Raw genomic sequence first — 14714 nt, 5'->3', positions numbered from 1 at the left:
GCAGGCGATGTCCACCCTGGTGGTCCAGGAACGCTACCTCTGGCTCAACCTGGTCGAGTCGCGAGAGGCTGACAGGGTGCATTTCCTTGACGCCCCCTTCTCCCAATTTGGCTGTTTGGCGACACCGTTGGAGACTTCGCCCGGCAGTTCTCAATGGTGAGGAAGCAGACAGAGACCATACAACACATCCTGCCCAGGCAGAGCCACAGATCCCCCACTCCATCTGCTCGTCGCCCAGGGCATCCCCCTGCGGTGCCGATACCGGCCCGCCCCTCGGGGCCGGCCCCGGCACGGAGCTACCCACAGGACCGCGACGCAACCTGTTTCACGCCCGACCTCCAAGAACCCCAAGAAGGCTTCAAAGTGCCCCTGAGACGAGCAGCCCTGAAACTGCACTATGGGAGCTGGTAAGAATCCTTGTTTCTTTGCAAATTTTGTTTCGCCACACACCCAACAGGATGCGGTACCCACATTTGAAAGAAAAGAGCAGTTTCCTCAGCCCCTGGGCTCTATTTCCCCTGCCGTCGTTATCACAACTGCCGGCCACCAGTTCTCTTTGGCAGGTATGGCGCCCTGGAACCGGACCTCCCGCCAGCTACCGGACCGGCGCCCAGCCGTGGCACAAGCCTGTCCCCGAGCCGACGGTCTCCATGGGCCACGAGGACGAAAATCTTCCTCCCCGTCCCAGGCTGCTCCGGGAGTGGTCACAAGGAGCCAGGTAAGTGCTTCGATGTTTCTAGACTCAGCACCCCGGCTCCGCCCCGTCGCGAGGTCCCGCCAGCTGGTACGTATGATGCTGTAGTTCCCTTGGTCCCTCTCGCATGGAGCTTGGGGCGTGGCTCACGCTCCCCAACCTGTCGTGCTGGTTGATCAGGACCGTCCGACTTGGCTATGCGATTCAGTTCGCCAGGTGCCAGCCCAGGTTTAACGCCGTCCGCTCCTCTGCAGTGAGAGGCGAGAATGCCACTGCCTTGCGTGTGGAGATCGCCTCCTTTCTATGGAAGGACGCGATAGAGCCTGTCCCTCCAGCCGAGGTGAAGAAGGGGTTTTACAGCCCCTACTTCATCGTACCCAAAAAAGGCAGCGGGTTGCAGCCAATCCTCGACCTGCGAGTTCTGAACTGGGCTCTCCACAGACTCCTGTTCAAGATGCTCACGCAGAAACCTGAAGGCGCATACTTCCATGTCTCGATTCTTCCTCAACACAGACCCTTTCTCCGGTTTGTCTTCGAGGGTCAGGCATATCAGTACAAAGTCCTCCCCTTCGGCCTGTCCTTGTCCCCAGTCAGGTCACCTAAAAATGTGCTTCACGTGGTAACATTTTATTCATGTCACTATCACTGCATCAACCTGAATACATTAGATTTCACCAACAAATGTCATTTTTAGGGTTACTGTAGATCAAGTATTCAGGTAACAATTGCTGGTTACCACTTTTTACTGTATAGATTTTACATTTTTGCTGTTTAATGAATCGTTTCATGCTTCATAATTGTTTTTGTTTTTCACATTTTCCTTAAAATAGTAGGCTGTTTAATGCATGTATAGATTTAAAGGGATGCATAGATTTAGTTTTGGTGAGATTGATTGGGGGATGCAGATAAATGGTAGATTTGTTCATGTTGTTTCTGCTTGAATCAGTAATGGTAGGCGCTATGTGACTAGGTTTTTTTTTACAAAGAATCTTGAAAGGGCCTAAATACCTGGGGCTCAACTTGTGGCTCAGAAGCCTCGGGTGTTGGTCCTCGCTGGAAACCAGACTGATTGCCCAAGATGGTAGGTGGGTGCTGAATGCCATCTGCAGTTGCCGTTAAGTCTCTGATGACAGATTGCTGTCTGGATCCTTGCATGTGCGGCATTCCAGGTTTGTTCACTCAGATGCAGCCAACCATCCACAGCAGGAACATTTGATAGCTCACATGGAAACAAAGGGGTTCTATAACAAGGATGCACTCAAACGGGGTTAAGCCAGTAGAGCAGTGGTTCTAAACCCTGTTCCTGGAGGCCCCCTTAATACAGCATATTCTGTATATCTCTCTTTTCTGACACACCCAATTTTGCTGTTGATTTTGACTACAGTATTTCCTAGTTAACTGTTGAGGATTGAGAATGCTATCCTGAAGTCAAGCTTACAGTATTATGGAGCTGATGACAGAAAGCACACCATACTCTGGAGGTGAATTGAGGACCTCTGTCAGACATTATATCTTCAGGAAGACCATGTATACAGAATATGCGGAATAGCAGTGGGTATTTCCCTTATAGGAATCAAACTTGGAGTTATCCATCTCTACTCCTTGAGGTCTTAGCACATATCTGAGGAAGGAGATGGAAGAGACATGGAATTCACACTTCTCCACTTTTACTTAAAACTGGTTCTGGATCAATCTGTGTAGTAATTGACGGACATGGTTGACATGTTCAAATTCAGTGGCTGAGTAAACGAGAATGTCATCAATGTAGACAACAACAATCTGGTTAATCATATCATGAAGTACTTCATTAATATAGAACTGGAACACAGGGGCACATTAGGTAATCCATACGGCACCACAGGGGTACTCATAGTGGCCTGAGCTAGCGATGAATGCAGTCTTCCATTCATCACCTTCATCGATCCTGATTAAATTATAAGCACTGTGCAAGTCTACTGAAAATATTTGCTTCTCTGAGTTGTTCCAAAGCAGTAGGGATTAATGGTAAGGGGCATCTATGTTTTATAGTGATGTTGTTTACACCCCTGTAGTCTATGCAAGGCCTCAGGCGTCCATCTTTTTTTTATACAAAGAAAAATCCCGCTGCAACAGGAGAGGTGGACATTCTAATGAACCCCATATTCATTGCCTCATTTATATACTCCTCCATAGCTTTGATCAATGGGTTGATTGTTAATAGCGGTAATGTGGATGGGAGGTAGACAGGGCAACATCTCTAGTTTTAGCTTCTCAACTAAATAAATGTCAATAAAACTGGCAGCAGCTCCTGAATCAATGCTGTGACAAAAACTACACAATGGTCATGTAAGAGTGACAGATACAGATAAATGTTTTTTTTTATTAAATTGATCTGGGATGCACTCACCGTGAGCTGGTGTCCGAGGAATGTGGTGGGCATTTAGGGCAGGAAGCTCTTCTATGATCAGGTTGTCCACAATGCATACACAAGCCCTCTGTGTACTGTGATCTCCTTCCTCGATGGAGAGACACATCTTACCCCCGCAGTATGGGTTCTGGAGCATAAGAAGTGGAGGAATGGTCTACTGGGCTTGAAGAGTAGTGAACAGGATGGTGACGAGTACTATGAATCAAATTATCAATGCAAATGGATAAGGCAATATACTGGTTCAGCCCCAAGTTATAATCTTTACTCACCAATTTAGCATGTAGAGAAGGACTTAAACTCTCCCGATATATAGTCTTGAGTGCATCTTCATCCCACTGTGATTTGCAGCCAGTGTTCGAAAGGCAAGAGAGAAGTCAGCAGCAGATTGATTACCTTCCTTAAGATAAAATAGTTGGACACCCACATCTTTTCTGCCAGCTGGATACTCAAATTTAACAAAAGAGGATTTGTAACTGGCTGTAAGAATTTTTTTAATCTCCAAATAATTTCCCCAGGCAGCGTTGGCCCACTCCAAAGCGTGTAAGATAATCAATGACACCTTAGAATTATCATCTGGATAGTATTCACATTGAGGGATAAACAAATTGCATTGACTCACATTCCTTACACTGTGCAGGTGAGCCATCAAATTTATCTGGCAGCGCCATTTTAGGAGAAGAGGACACCATTATTGTGGGAGTGGTTGCAATGCTGAATGCTGAATCTACTCATTAGTCTTCTGTAAACTCTGCAATTGCTGATGGTGTTGTTTTAAAAGTACCGTTTTAAAAATTAATGTGTCATGCAAATCAGCTGAATCCCGGTGGGGCGAAGTATTCTGAAACAACGCTGATGCTGAGGGCTGATCTGTGTGCAGAGGTTTATTAACAAATTCAGAAGAGTCAGACAAATCCATAAATCCAAAACAGTATACAGGTCACAAGCCAGGAAAGCAGTCCAATCAGGAAAACACTGAAAAGAAGAATCAAGTGAACAGACCAAAATCCAAAACCAGATGTACAGATATAGAGTAAACAGTAAACCACACAGAATTGGCGTACATGCCAACAATACTTTGCAATGAGTGTGTAGTACTGAAACACAGGTGAAAAGGATGAATCCGTGGTCTTCAAAATTCAGGAGATAAGGACCTCCTGTGGTGAGGAGGGGAAAGAGCAGGCAGAATTGTGACAGTTAGACACCATTCACTCTGTAGCCCTGTTCTCTGCCTTCTCCAAAACTCATAAGGAGATATAAAAGAACACACATCAATAGAAGAGGCAGTCATTGAATAATTTCAATATAAAGGATTTACAGAAACACAAGGTTATAATATATTTGAAATTATTTTGATATAGCAAAATGCTCATTCAAGTTAATCTAAAGTTTAAATAATTGCTGTATGAAATTAGATTTACTACCTTAACATCTAAATGCACACACCTGTATTTGGCACTTTCTTTTTTACATTTTTCTTTCATTTTTTTTTTTTTTTTCAACATATGGTCAATCAAAGGTGGTGATTAACCTTTAAAAGATATTGATAGATAACTTTGGAAAGGTCAAATGTAATATTATATAAGCTGCAGATTTTAGCCTAAATTAAGCTGTCGCTTGGGCTATCTGGTTTAGGACCAATTGTTGGGGTATAGCTATTTATAAACTTTTATTTCCCATAAATTAAAGAAAAATGCTGATTTTATTTTATTACATTAAATTTGGTGACGGGGTTGAGCTTTTCACAGTCAACACTGCATTTTGTGTACCAATTGAACAAATGTAAAGAGATTATTTACTTGTCTCCCTGCCATGCTGTAGAAAGGGTCCATATGATACCCTTTTATATCATATTTGATCTGTTTAAACCCAGATAATTTTCATGATAAATACATTTTATATTAGTTAAAAGCTTATTTAATATATTCAATCATTCTCTCTGGAAAGAACAAGGTGTTTGTGCCTTTACTGGTATAAAACGTATGGGACTCCCCTTTGTTCTAAAGCAGAGTTTGGTAATGGAATGCTGACCTCTTGAAATATCCATGTTGCGCTCCTGTCCTGTGCATGATATTAATGATATGTGTTTGGTTGCAGGTGGTGGGTTCTTCAATGCAGCTCATAGGGGAACATCAGGTGGAGGACCAGCAGCTGATAGCTGCGATTGTCCTGGCCAAAATGAACCAAGAAGGAAGCCGCACCACAGCTCGTTCCCCCCAAAGACCTCCAACCACTGTACAACTTGCACAGGTACACTCATCAAACTAAGATGTTATGGGACCATCCATGTTATAAAGTTCTGGATGTACATACATACTTAAGCACGATATCTCTCAAATATAATGCAACTATCACACTTAGTCAACAGTTTGGACACTACTCCTTTATTATTGCAATTTTCCAAACTGTAAAATCACAGAAATGGAAGTATGGGAATTATGTAGTGATAAAACATGTTAAATAACTTGTATCTTAGGATTTTAAAGTTAGTATCTCAATAATTGAACAAAGGTTTTTTTGCATTTAAGCATATGGTTTTTGAGGTCATGCAAGAGATACCTCCAAAATCCAACTTTATTCCAATATCCTAAAAATACTGTAAATATTTCAAAATACTTTGAAGAACTGAAATTGTATATTGTACAGTACTGTGCAAAAGTTTTAGGCACTTGTGAGAATTGTTGCATAGTGAGGATGTCTTCAAAAATAATGACATAAATTGTTTTCATTTATTAAGTAATATCATACAAAGTCCAGTAAACATGAAAAAGTTAAATCAATATTTGGCATGACCACCTTTGCCTTTAAAACAGCACCAATTCTACTAGGTACACCTGGACACAGTTTTTCTTGGTTGTTGGCAGATAGGATGTTCCAAGCTTCTTGGACAATTCACCACAGTTATTTTATTTATTTAGTCTGTCTCGATTGCTTCTGTCTCTTTATGTAATCTCAGACTGACACGATGTTCAGTGGGGGGCTTTTGGGGGCCATGCCATCTGTTGCAGGACTCCCTGTTCTTCTATTCTGATCTTTTCTATTTGCAAAAGTAATGTTTGGGAGTCTAACATTTATATTTCCTATTGACACTAAAGCTGAATATATAAATACCCATCTTAAGACAAATGCTTTTGTAAATCATCTTATGTGCATACGACTTTTGCGCAGTACTGTGTATATGTATACATTCTCTATATTGCAATATTTTGTCATACATAAAAGTCTTATGACTGTTTAAAGGAGTTCTTGAATATCTTTAGTAATAATTACATTTTTGGGACTTACATTTTCTCATGGTCAATTTCTTGATGCAATCACTTTCAGGAAAATAGTAAAGTGAATTTCTCACTATGATTTTCCAACTTGCACACTTAAATTAAGATTTTGTGTGTACTAAGCGCCCCCCAGTGTGGAGTCAACAGAACACCAAACTGAGACTTAAATATCCTTTTAAACTGATAAATACTTGCATGTTTTTATGTATATCTACAGAGCACTGCCTTGAAGGAATGTCTCCCAGATCTCAATAAGACAACTGGCCAGCGGTCCTCACCACAAGGTTGTTTACAGTACATTCTCGACTGTAATGGAGTAGCAGTCGGACCAAAACAAGTCCAGGAAAAATGATTTCAGCAGCCACAAATCAAGATAATCAGTTCAACCCACAATAATGAGAAAGCTCAGTTCACTGGTGCTGGTTAACATAGAGAAAGATGCAGCAGTTTAGAGCTTGTGGTCTTCAGAATCTGTCTCGATTGTGTCATTACCCCTATGCAGTGTGTACTTGTATTGTCCCCTTTTCTGTCATTGTTGGCTTTTGATGGCTTTGTTTTATTGTTAGTCATGTGGTTTTCAAGGCCGTCGCTACCAGCTAAAGAACAATCCTACTTGTGCCTATGCAAAGTCCAGTGCTATGGTGATCTGTGTGGTTAATATGTACTATAAAAGATTGTTGATCTTTATGTACTACTTCAAACTAAAGGGTTGCTTAGTTTAACCAAAAATAAAAAATTGGACATAATTTACTCACCCTATTATTGTTCCAAGCTCTTTCTTTCTTCCATGGAACACAAAATGAGATATTACTATAGGCAGAATATTAGCCTCAGACATCATTCACTTTCATTGTATGAATTACATTTTGAGAGGACTATAGGCCTTTTATACTGCTACTTTAAATTGTATGAATGTTTAAACAAATATGTAAATTAAATTAATTAAAAAATGCAATGATGCAATATAATAAATGCAATAAAAATAAAATGGTGACTAGGACTGCCTAAATCATATGGGTTTGGAGCAATATAAGGGTGAGTAAATGATGACATAATTTTATCTTTGGGATTAACTAACACCTTTAATTTTAATCTGCATAGTTATTGTCTAGTAGATTGATATTTCCTTGCTTTTGAATGTGTGTGCTATAACTTGACAGGTGTGTGTGTGTGTGTGTGTGTGTGTGTGTGTGTGTGTGTGTGTGTGTGTGTGTGTATGTGTGAGCGTGTATTTATCACTTTGTGGGGACCAAATGTCCCCATAAGGATAGTAAAACCCGAAATTGTTGACCTTGTGGGGACATTTTGTCGGTCCCCATGAGGAAAACAGCTTATAAATCATACTAAATTATGTTTTTTGAAAATGTAAAAATGCAGAAATTTTTCTGTGAGGGTTAGGTTTAGGGGTAGGGTTAGGTTTAGGGGATAGAATATAAAGTTTGTACAGTATAAAAACCATTATGTCTATGGAAAGTCCCCATAAAACATGGAAACACAACATGTGTGTGTGTGTGTGTGTGTGTGTGTGTGTATGTGTTGTACTATGTGTGATGATGATGTTGTTTGTCGTGGTGTTTTTTTCTTTATGTGGTGTTTGTGTTATTTGCATGAGTGATGTGGAGGCAAGCTTGCCGTGATAAGTTCATGTTTTTACATTCTGAATACACAGTGTGTATCCAGCATCTTTTCAAAATAGATGTGTGTTTCTAGTATTTCCAGCATGATTTCTAAAGACTTAAAGGCAGATTGAATGAAGATGTCTTGGAAGTTTGTACTGCTGCTATTGTTTGAAGCTTTCTTTAGGATTTTCCCAAAGGATACAAAGAAGATTTTCTTTATCCCCTATCCTCCAATGACCTCTTGACTGTCACAAATATTGTTGGCTATTTTGATCTGAGTAATATGAAACATCTTATGGAGAAATAATTAGAATGGGTGAATCTCACAAAACCTGTCAAGAATGTCTGGTTCACACAAACAGAAATAAGAACTGTTATTTTATTTTATGAAATTGAGGGCCACTAAGATACTAGCATTTTGACACTTTTTCATGACAATTAAAAACATTTTAATTGGATGAGGTGCCTTAATTTAAAAAAATAAATACATTTACAATGTTACAATGCAAAAAGAAAATCTCAATGGTTTTAATAGATTCTTGTTTTATTATTATTATTATTATTATTATTATTATTATAATAATAATAATAATAATAACATTTGGGGTAAAGTGTGACCTGGACATATTTTCGAGAAATTGACCCAAACGGCACACTAAATAAGTTATGCTAAGATAAGCAAGAACTTTTTTATTGTGAGTCTCTCATCCCTACAATAATCTCTAATGTGACTGTTAAAAGCTGATTTAAGGTTTTTCTCACAGCCATGACCTGTGCTTCAATAATGCAATGCAATTTTATAGTATGATTGCTGAGAACTATTTTCAAAGGATCAGATTTTAGCCATTTTACTCTTTTTATGCAAAGACATTCAACTAAATTGCAATACAAATTGGCCTTGACATTACATACTGTAATGCAATATTTGATTGACGAGAATTGTTTTTATTATTATTATTATTTTAGCTATTTATCCACTTGCTCTAGATATGACTGAAATGTATAGGAGGGAAGTTTGAGGCGTTATCAGTGTAGTGCCTGTACTGTATATTGATGTTTTTAAATGTTTTATTGACAAAATGCAAGATGGTGTCTATAATATATATAAGAGTTATTTATGTTCACAGTTTAAAAATTGTCCTTATTTTGCATGGGATCTGTTAACCTCAGATCATTTGCATGCGTAACCAAAAAGTTGAAAAAGTGTGAAAAATATAAGGAAATAAAAATCTATGAATATACTGATCACATATATTGAAAATAATGCCCCCTTGTTAACAACCAGATCTCATCGCTGTATGCTGATGTAGCATCCAAATTCATCTTAATGGCACTTAAAGGAATATTCTTAGTTAACAAAAATGTGTTATTCACTTACAATGGGGGTTGATTTTTTTTTTAAATCAAAGCTTGTCTTTGACCTGGAATATTCATTTAATTTATTTTTCACAAAACGGCCTTTCAAATGGTAAAATTAATGTAAACAAAAGAAAGAAATTAAAGGGTGGGTCAGACTTTTACTGCCTCTTTAAATCCAGTTTTTAACTATACCTGTGATTATTGTCTGATACAGATCCTTGACCTATCTAGACTTTCTCCCTCATGTCCAAAGTAATAAAGCTCCCATTTCCAAGACTTACTGCAAATGTTCTGTGTTACTGAATAGTATTTCGTTAACCTCATTTCAAATTGACTAGTCTTTACGAAGACATGCAATTCTGGAACTTTGCAAATTTCTTAAAGGTTCAAACTCATATTAAGTGTATTTTCATATAGATATCAGGAAACATAATTCAACATTTTTACAAAAAAGAATGGCACAAGAGACACCCCATTCACAACTAAATTATTGTGCCATGATCTTTCATATACAGTACAAGAGAACTAAAAAATTCACTTTTTACCTGGTCCCTGCATGCTTCCCAATTTGTATGTCTATAACAATACAAGGCAAAACATCAAAATTAAGTTCAGTGGTGTAAGCTAAACAAATGTATTATAAGATGGAGCATGAAGCCTCTGGGTATTGGTTCTTTCAAATGCATGATCTGCTGTTGTGAACCTACAGCTATTGCTCTTTACATTCACACATAAGATCCTGCTGCAAGCTTTCATTCTGCTTGTTTGGAGTAAAAAGATTTAATTTGCTTTGTTGACATGACTTGACTATCTTGGGAAATAATCTTTAATGTTTGTGGTTACTTTGGCCTGATCTGGGGTTGCATTACATTTTTATGATAAATTATCCAAGTTTCTGGTGCTGATTTAAACCCTTTCTGAAAATTTCAATATTTAATATGATGAATCTCTTTTGTACTAAACCTAGGGGGGGCAGTGAAACCCCAAGAACCACAGCCTAAGAGTCAAGAGCCTCATCCCGAGCCAGTTCCTGCCCAGGAACCAGTGCCCAAAGCAGGCCCTCCCCCAACTCTTCCACCCACCACACAGCAGCCCAAATCCCAGGCTCAAACAGTACCCGAACCCACTCCAGGGAAGCCAACAGAACTGCCCCCAAAACCCCAACTTCCCAAACCACTTCCCCCAAAGCCTGTGCCTCCAGTCAGGAGAAATTCCAGGCCTCAGATCCAACCAAAACCCCAGACCCCACCTCCCATTAAGGCCCATCCTAAAGTCCAAACTGATGACACAGATCTGAATATTGGTCAAGCCCAGGTAGATCCAGTCCTTGCACAAGAGCAATCCCCAGCCAAGGTTCCTATCAAGCCCCCGTCACCAGCTAAACCTCAGCTCCAGCCTAAGCCTGTGTTCAAAGAGCAATCCAAACCTGAAGCCAGAGCTCAGATGGCTGCCCCATCTGAAGTATCATCTGCCCCTACTAGAGCAGCTCCTTACTCTGTTCCTGCCCCAGCCCAGGCCCAAGCAGCCCCAGAGAAACCCCCCCCAGCTCAACCTCCTGTAGAGGAACAACCTGCACCACAGCAGAGGTCAACCCATCCTCTCCTGAAGTAAGAATGTTTGCACTTCTGATGATACAGTTCTTCTTTTCACTTAAGAAGTAAAGCAATACTCCAATATTTACTGTAGACAGACAACCTGGTCATACAATTGCATCTTGGTTCCCCATATGTGAACCATCACAAATCAATCCTTATGTGTACCAAAACCAATGCATGGACGTTCACGAATGTGAATCTGGGAACTTTTGACATACTACTTCCAGTGTTTTTGGATGCACTTATTTTAATGATAGTATATAGCATGGATAGTATGCCAAATTAAATGCAGCCCTACCTTTCTGTAGAGTTCAGCTCCAACTCTGCTCTTATGGTGCCTTCACTCTAGAGCTTATGGTGCGAATCAGAGTCCATTTGACATCAATGGTGTGAAAGCAGTTTTGCAAAATCAGGTGTACACCAGTCAACTCCACAATAGTCTGCTTGAAAAGGTTGTCTGGGGTTCAGGTGAAATCATGTATGGTTCGCAAGAAAGAAATGTGGCCTAACTCAAGTGAACCACTATTGATGATATTCAGTTTGCATTTTGCATGCTCTTGGTCACAACTATTACAGTAAAATACAATTTTTCATGACTGCATGTCTCTGAATTGCCTTAGGAGAGTAGCTTGCATTATTCACATCTTTTGCAATGCATCCATGGCAGACAAATGCTAGTGCCGTTGTGTGCATGCAAAGTTTTGGTAGCGAATCCAAAGTGATAAATGCTTTAATAACACAGTGAAACTAATGTCTTATCCTGAGTTGCTTCCATGTTAAGGTGCCACTAGTACTCATGTTGGTGTTACATTGATGAAACAAACATACCATGGTTCGGACTCAAATAAGGGCGCCTACACATCAAGGAAAGCTCAGGCAAAGCGTTTGACAGATAGGAATGCGTAATCTCTGTTTTGAGGGTGTGGAAAGAACCATGCCAGATTGAATTCAAGCAGGAATACAGTGAATTGGATTTCACAGTCACAACTGAATCAGCCTCTCTAAATTTGTCTGTGGCCAACAGATGCCTGTGTTTAAATGTCCTCAATTTTTGTTTGCATGACGGAGCATCACTTTCACAAACCCTTGTGTTTTCCCTATCCATCATGATGCACCATACCCACTGAAATCAAGGCATTTGCAGCGTTCTCTGACACAGCGTAAAGTCTAGTGTGTAGGTACCCTTCTACAATGTGACCTGGGGGTGGGGGAAGAAGGGTAAATCTAACTTGGCTTTAGACAAAGCAATCACACTAATTTTTAAAGAACCCTTAGCACACCTGCAAGTGATTATCAATTGAACCTGAAGGCCTTACAACTAAACAACTAGATCGGATCAGGTGTGTTGCTTAGAGTTGGAGTCAAACTCTTTCAGCAGGTAGATCTCAATGAGTGGGATTAAGCCTTACACAATTACTGCTGTACTCATCAAAATTAGCAGACAACCCAAATTATTGCAAAATAGTTGTTCCTCATTTTTTCCCCTATGGTTTGTCCACTGTTTTGCAGTAAATCCCAGTCATTGACCAATGCCTTCAATGCCTTTGGCGAGACCTTCCGCTCCAGCAACGAGGATGAAGCCAAGGCGGAGACCATCCGAAACTTGCGAAAGTCTTTTGCAAGCCTTTTCTCTGACTAATGACAAAACCCAAAGCCCAAAGAGTGGCCAGGGACTTGATTGACAGATATGCATCCTGGTCTGAGGATAATTCCATGTAGCTGTATGCATTTAATCCCTCCTCCCAACTCTGCTGTAACTTTCTGAGTGTCAATTGCGAAGTGGAGAGTGATGTACAGTAATTGTTCTCACAACATGTTGGTGTGTACATTTTGTGAGTTTTTCTGCCGTGACACACTGGGATTTATGTGAGGAGGAGATGAGTCTTAAGCGTTCAGTTACAAGAGGCTGGTGTATTCTGAAATTGTCTATTACACCTTGATGTTTTAGCTGTATCGTGGCAGTGTTTTCATTAACCACAGACATATATTTGTTTCTAGTTTCCCTTGTGTATCCCCTGTAGTGTGTGTGTGTGTGGGGGGTGTAACTAGTTGCTGTGTTGTAAGCATTAGCCAGTAAGACATTAGTTGAAAAGTACCTCGGGATCTTTATAAAAGCACTTTCCTATTCAAGTAATCAATGCTTGGACTGGACTTTAAATGCAGCAATGGCATTCGAGGAATGCCTGGTGTTTTATCGCCATAGCTTGCATCCAGCATTTATCAACTTGTCAAGATATTCATGAGTGCCATGTTTATAGGATCTCTACATAGTGTATTGTATGTTAACCATCTCAGGAGTTTAAGCTGAATATATGTTTATTTCCAGCATCACATTGTTTATGTTGTGTTTCTTTATGTGCAGTGATATTGCTTTGCATGACCTGGTGACAATTGTTTTCTCTGTAAATGTCAATAAACATGTGGCACATCATTCCACTGATATACCTGCGTGCTCTGTACAGTTTCCATTTGCATTCTGCCTAATATGTGTACATTCAGCTGAAGCCTTGAGTGGCAACATGTTATGCTTATATCTTGGTATTTTTCGCAGTGTATGTTTGTTTCTTCATGTTATTAGAACCAAAGGCCCTAACCCACAATTACAAATACCATTGCCCTGGCTGTTTGATTTTCACATAAAAAACTGTTACTATGCTTTGCATTATTCAAACTCAAGATACATTTTCACATAAATAAAGAATAACTAATTAAGATATACTCTCGTTTGAAAGAGCGTACAAATGAACAGCATATTTTATAAACACCAAGCAAACATGAGTTTCCACCAGGTGGCACTTAGTGACTTCTGTATCTTTATTCATCTTTGTTCATTCAAAAGAGCAGGGTTTTCCAACTGTAAATGTTTGATCAAAGTTTAAGACTAGCCTATCCATCACAGCAGAAATAATACGGTCACTGAATGTAACTTAAAATAATTTAATCTAAACAATTTTGTGTGTGGGCTGTGTCAAATGAGTGGTGCCATATGACATTCCATCAGGTCCCACAAGAGCTACACTGGCGTCCAAAAGTATGGAAATTGCTCAGATTTTGCTGTTTTGGAAAGAAATTGGTACTTTAATTCACCAAAGTGGCATTCAACTGATAACAAAGTATAGTCAGGATAGTACTGATGTAAAAAAACCAGCACCATCACTATTGAAAAATTTCATTTTTTATCAAATCTAGACAGACCCCATTTCCAGCAGCCATCACTCCAACACCTTATCCTTGAGTAATCATGCTAAACTGATCATTTGGTACTAGAAAATCACTTGCTATTACATTAAACACAACTGAAAGCTATTTGGTTCATTATGTGAAGCTTATTGTATTTGTGTTTGTTTTTGAGTTGACACAGTATGCAATAGACTGGCGTGTCTTAAAGTCAATATTAGGTTAAAGAAAAATGGCAAAAAAGAAACCGCTTTCTCTAGAAACTCATCAGTCAATCATTGCTTAAAGGAATGAAAGCTATACAATGATTGAAATAGCAAAAAAACTGAAGATTTCATACAAAGGTGTAAACTACAGTCTTCAAAGACAAAGGACTTTAACAAAGACAGAGAGAGATGTGGAAGGCCAAATGTACAACTAAACAAGAGGATAAGCACATCAGTGTCTCTAGTTTGAGAAATAGTCACCTCACATGTCCTCATCTGACAGCTTCATAGTATTCCACCCACTCAACACCAGTTTCATATACAACAGTAAAGATTTGGGGGTTCTGGCCTTATGGGAAGAATTGCAAAGAAAAAGCCACTTTTG

General features: G+C 39.6%; 1 protein-coding gene across 1 annotated transcript in view; it reads left to right on the top strand.

Moving 5' to 3' along the window:
• syn2b (synapsin IIb) overlaps positions 1-12971 on the top strand; it is a 150323-nt gene extending 137352 nt beyond the window's left edge. The window contains exons 10-13 of the mRNA XM_052111224.1: positions 5196-5348; positions 6591-6657; positions 10319-10958; positions 12456-12971. Of these exons, the coding sequence (XP_051967184.1) occupies positions 5196-5348; positions 6591-6657; positions 10319-10958; positions 12456-12585 (990 nt within the window). The 3' untranslated portion in view covers positions 12586-12971. The remainder of the gene's footprint in view (positions 1-5195; positions 5349-6590; positions 6658-10318; positions 10959-12455) is intronic.
• Positions 12972-14714: the final 1743 nt, after the last annotated feature.

The sequence above is a fragment of the Xyrauchen texanus genome, chromosome 39 (genome assembly GCF_025860055.1).
Source record: "Xyrauchen texanus isolate HMW12.3.18 chromosome 39, RBS_HiC_50CHRs, whole genome shotgun sequence".
Taxonomy (NCBI): domain Eukaryota; kingdom Metazoa; phylum Chordata; class Actinopteri; order Cypriniformes; family Catostomidae; genus Xyrauchen; species Xyrauchen texanus.
The sequence above is the reverse complement of the archived record's forward strand: the minus strand, read 5'-3'. Positions and strand labels throughout refer to the sequence as shown.